This window comes from Anneissia japonica, unplaced genomic scaffold (genome assembly GCF_011630105.1).
Source record: "Anneissia japonica isolate Jap-2015-1 unplaced genomic scaffold, ASM1163010v1 scaffold287708_len1499824_cov190, whole genome shotgun sequence".
Taxonomy (NCBI): Eukaryota; Metazoa; Echinodermata; class Crinoidea; order Comatulida; family Comatulidae; genus Anneissia; species Anneissia japonica.
In genome coordinates, this window is record NW_022752295.1 from 1,272,033 (window position 1) to 1,277,700 (window position 5,668).

Consider the following 5,668-nt stretch of genomic DNA (forward strand, 5'->3'; position numbering starts at 1 on the left):
ATATATATATATGTATATATAGGCCCTATATTCAAATTAGGTTGTTATTTATATGTATTACAGCTTTATAAAATGTATCCTGTATATAAATACACATACATCGAGACACAAACACATACTAATTATCTATATTTACTATTTTATCTATATCTTTGATACAGCAATGAACTGCATCAGGCTATCTACTCCAAAAATTGGTCTAAAGTCAAGCGACTTATGAGAGGGAAACCACAGCTAGTCAATGAAATAGATGAGGTAAGCTTTGTTAGACTGAAATCTATGATCAAGTCTGAACTCTTAAATCATTATTGACGGAAGCCTCACATGGGAATGTGTAATCCACATTAGAGAAAAAGACATTAAAAGGCCTCCATTATTCAAAAGATTGAAGGAAAGGTATTGAACTAGGTTACTTTCTTATGTACAGTAGGCCTACAGACTTTTGCCAAACCATTACCATTTTGCGGGGTTTTTTCTAATTTTATTTCTTTATATGCTCACAAAATTGAAATTTAGTCCCTATATAAGTTTTTGTCATCCTCAAATAAACATAGAGATAGCATCATTCCTTATGGCATAATTTATCTTTAACTTTTAGTATCATATTTGGGTTTTTAGGACGGCTTCACGCCATTACATTATGCTGCGTCGAAATTTGACGACACACCAGAGGATGTGTGTGTACTGTTAGTGGAGCAAGCTAAAGCAGCCACACTCGATATTTTATACCCGCGGCCGTGGGTGAGTAGATCTAATAACCCGTAATGCCTTTATTAGAACGTCATCAAACATCGCATGAACACTATTTAGGACATCATTTTTTATACCTCCATGATCATACTATCTAACTCATTGTGCCTGTTACAATTCATAACCGTCGCCGTTGTATTTTTCATTTACAAAACAGTTAAAGTTTCATTTAAAGATACCACCACAAATGATAAAAAGTCAATGAATATAAATTGAATTGCTAATTTTTATGAAAACAACGTATAGTCTTGAACTTCTACAAAGACAGAAACAAACATATTTTGTTGAATGATTTATAGATATTTGACACTGAACATCCTGCACAGAATTTGCCAAGCCAGTTAATGCAGGTTATGTGGGATACATACGGCCCATCCTAGAATATGCAGCTCCTCTGTGGTCTGGGGGACTTACAGTTTACCAGGAGACTTCTTTGGAAAGGGTGCAAAAACGTGTATGTCGGTCCATTCTTGTAAACAATTATGTTGACTATCAGGATGCTCTCGAAAAACTTGGGCTGGAATCACTCGCACAACGTAGGATTTTATTATGCAAAAAGTTTGCTAAAAAATTAGCAACGATAAAAGATCTAGTCACTGGTTCCCAAAATCTAAAACTTTTTCATCAATGAAACTTCGTAAACATAGAAATTATGAAATGCCTTTCCTGAGAACTGAACGTTTTAAAAATAGCCCCACCCCTTATTTAATGAAATTAATTGTAGAATAAATTTAATTTTGCAATTGTATTTAACTTTGTGAAATTTTGACTGTTTGGGTTCATTTTTTGTATTGCCTTTAAAATAGCCCCATCACTTATCTAATGAAATTAATTGAAAAATTCAAATTGTGCAATTTTAACGTAGTGAACTTATACCGATGGTTTGGGTTTGCTTTTATATTGTTTTAATGTGATGTTTTTGCCGTTTCTCGTTCTTGTTTTCCTTTTGTACAAAATACACCAAGTTAGCTCTTGGCTACTAATGTATTTTTTATGAAGGAGTTTTTCTGAATAAAGATACCGATTATATGTTAAGCAGCGGTGTAGCTATGTGCGAAAGGGCCCTAGAAGTTATATAAATTTCATTTTTATAGCATTTAAATTTATTTTTTGGGAGATTTGAAAATTTTAATGAATGAAGTGATATATTTTAATTGGTTGACAAAGAATCAAGTTGGAATGGTTCGGATTTCCGCTATTCCTCGTGTATAAAACGATGGACGGGATTTATTGACTTTATAAAAAAATAATATTCAATCATTTAACTACGAAATTCAGGTGATAGTTTAGGCCTTCGGGTCCGATTGGTTGCGTCTGAATGCTCTTGACATTTAATTTGGGCTGTGGGCTAAAAAGGACGCGAAACAGAGCCCCAAAGTTCTCAAAAAGTTCATCGTAAGAAGTGCTTCTTTTACCCCTTTTCTTAAGGTCTGGCTATGAATAAGATAATCGGAATCGTAACTATTTTAGGGAATATTCGGTTTCAGCAGTTTTTCTAAACTAATCAAGAAAATTAGTGGCACACAAAATTTAACAATTGCAGTGGCAGATCAGGGAATTCGAAATAGAGTGGCCAAGCAGGGATTTTTCACAGGGTGAAGACCACCTCATTCCCACACAGGTTGGGACTGAGGTAAGAAAATTTATGATTATAGCACTGCTGATGGCCGGAAATGGCACTCTCATATTTTGATATAATTTCCTTCTTTCCCATTTCTCTTATAAGCCTAATTTTGAAAAAAAAAACCCATTGTAGGTGCCCCCCCCCCTAAATACACCACATTTGGAATTAACACATTTTAATCAATAATTACTCCTCTAAAATCTAAATATTACTGAGGTGCCCACTGGCCGTTTTAAAAATCTTAAGTTGGAAATTACTTTATAATTTTTAGGTCTATTTATGAATGGGCCCCTAATAGTCCTGAGCCCCATTGCTTTGCACTGGCTGCACTGCCCGTAGCTACGCCACTCATGTTCATATGGCGAGAGAGACCTATTGATTTTTTGAAAAGTTATTATCGCGTCGAAGATCTAAGATTTTTCGCTATAAAAGTCTATATTAATATTATGCCTCTTACTCAGGCATAAATTAAGCACAAGCATATCCTTAATAAATGCTTTGACACTGTTGGTTTGTGTATACTTGATATATAAATTATTATTAGGTTGTTTGTATATGGCTTTCAATATTCCAATCGTTGTTTATCTTAGGTTCGTCATAGTCTTCTTCATCAACTGTCTCGGCGTGGATTCTCAACATGCGTCAGTCGCGTCCTTGAAAAATCGAAGACACGAATCAACACACAAACCAAGGTATCACTACCAATGTGTTCCTATCTACAACAATTACATCTCTTCTTCGTCATCATTATTCATAGAATTTAATCATGATGGGCTAAATTAGTACTTTGCATTTCGGGGCATTCAGATTAGCATAATTATTACTAAGTGATTAAGTCTTTAAAGTGTGCCCTTTAGCTGCAGTTAAACAAGCAGTCTCACTTCCACCATACATAATAATAATAATAATAATAATAATAATAATAATAATAATAATAATAATAATAATAATAATAATAACAATTACCGAAAGTTTACTTCGTAGCGCGAGTACACTGAAAAAAATCGTAGAACTTTGTCGTAAATATTATTTGTTATGCTATGTTTAAATGATTGTACTAGATGACAATGAAAATATCCGTAATAATACATTTATTGTGTTTTGTTATTTAGTTTGACCAAACTGCTCTTCATTGGTGCGCAGTGTCCAACCTCTCAGTCCAGCAACATTTCAAAATCATCCATGCCCTATTGTCAAATGGAGCAGATGTTACCATTAGGGACAAGGTGAAGTTATACAATAATAAAATATAATATACTCAATATCAATTCCGAACAAATAAAGTTTTACAAACTGTACTTGTAACTGTAGGTCATAAGGGCATGCCTAGAGAAAAACCTGAATGTAGGCCTATGGTATTTTTTGAAATACTGTAAGTTTAAGGTAGATAGATATATCTATCTATATATTAGATATATCTGTGTAAACGTAGACCCAAATTAGTACTAGTTTTATCCTCCTTTTCCATGGAAAATGTAATAAAAGTTTGATTCGAAAAGTGTACATTATTTGAAAAGTATAATTTACTGTAGGTTTACAAAAAAAAAACAGTATTAAACAGCACACTATAGAATTCTTTTAGTCATGTCTTTAATAGTCATTTCTTGTAACAACTGATAGGCCTTAATAATAAAAAAAAAGTTTAACACCATGTAGCCTGACAAAGAGATTTGTGTATTCGGATATTTCGTATTTGATATATATTGTTGTTTTATCCTACTTATTTTCTTAATTAATTGGGGTTTTTTTTACAGTTTGGTGATACTGCAGCTGAACTGTATCAAAAAAGTAAATGTGAATATGAGAACAAAAAAGAAGAAATACCAATGATTGAATATTTATTAAGAGGTCAGAAACATTATTTTTTTATCAAGTAGTTTCAATTCAATTTTGAACTTTTATGCAGACACAGCATGACATGCGATTGTCTGTGTAATTGTATCAAATGGCAGTAGCAGAATTGGATAATTGAAATAACAGTATTTATTTGTCTACACTGTTAAAACAGCGTGGAGGAATTAAACGCAATATATCTTTATGCTTAGGATCTTGACGTGTTTAGAATTGAATTAAATTTTCTGAGGTATTTGACATTATGATATAAAATACCTAAGCACATCTGATGCTAAACATGTCAGAAACCTAAACACATTAGGCCGGGCCTAAACATGTTTGGCTTTTAAATGTGTCACCAAAGACGAGACAACATTTCGTGGAATTTTGCGTTTAAATCCTCCATACTGTTTTTACAGTGTACTGCCCCGGAAGAACAGTAGACATTTTGTTGTCATCTGTCAGATGACCCTGTAAAAGTAAATCCGGTGGAGGAACGATGGGATGGGCCATAAAGAAAAATGAAGTCGAACATTAGACTCACTTCCCCGTTTGAAGCCTATTTTTGTTACTATGAAATGCCCTCATTGTAAATATTTTACATTTTATAGGAGAAATACCTCACCAGATTTTGTTGAAAGGCATAGATACAGTCCTTATGTACGTGAAAGCTTTAGAAGTAGGCGGTGAACTTTTTAATAAGTGTTCTGTGACAGTGGTGGGACAAGCCAGAGCCGGCAAGACAAGTCTAATAAAGAGATTGACAGGACAGAGGTTTGTAAATAGAAGGAAAATGTTTTTAGGTGTTTGAATCATTGTATTTTAGTATTGTTTAATGACTTTCAACTATTAACTCTTAGATTTAATTCACAAGAAGAAGAAACTGATGGGATTGTAACCACGAAGACATATACAATTGATGAAAAAGAAGAAAACTGGATACTAGAAACTAGAAAATTCGATGGTCAGTGTTAAATATTGTATAGGCCTATTTGATAATAGTTTGTGACATTATTTGTTTGATTTTAGTATTTGAGAATGGTTCTGGTAGATTGTGTTATTTAATTTGTTTTCTAAATGCAGTTGTCATTTATGAGTTCGCTTGTACTTGTTTTAAATTATATTATTATTACCATTATTATTTGAATAAATATCATTATTATATTACTATTATCACCATTGTTATTGTCATTACCATTACCACCATCATACCACCAACAACATCACCATTACCATCAACATCTCCATCATATTAAAACTCTACAGCTTCTTGTGGTAATTCGTAAGATATAAAAACCAAACCAAGAAACAAAGTTTTTGTTGTAAATTAGTATCCTATTGAAAATAATGTATGATGATTCAATATCCAAAAGAAATTCTGATGTAACTAATTTTTTCTATTTAGGCTACTAATTTGAAAATAGATAGATATCAAGAATGATTTTACATATTACCATATAT

At 32.6% G+C, this 5,668-nt stretch overlaps 1 protein-coding gene across 1 annotated transcript in view; it reads left to right on the forward strand.

The window, feature by feature from the left end:
* LOC117122221 overlaps positions 1–5,182 on the forward strand; it is a 7,981-nt gene extending 2,799 nt beyond the window's left edge. Inside the window, exons 3-9 of the mRNA XM_033267730.1 lie at positions 162–255; positions 619–741; positions 2,965–3,066; positions 3,487–3,600; positions 4,129–4,222; positions 4,819–4,981; positions 5,068–5,182. Coding sequence (XP_033123621.1) covers positions 162–255; positions 619–741; positions 2,965–3,066; positions 3,487–3,600; positions 4,129–4,222; positions 4,819–4,981; positions 5,068–5,182 — 805 coding nt within the window. The remainder of the gene's footprint in view (positions 1–161; positions 256–618; positions 742–2,964; positions 3,067–3,486; positions 3,601–4,128; positions 4,223–4,818; positions 4,982–5,067) is intronic.
* Positions 5,183–5,668: the final 486 nt, after the last annotated feature.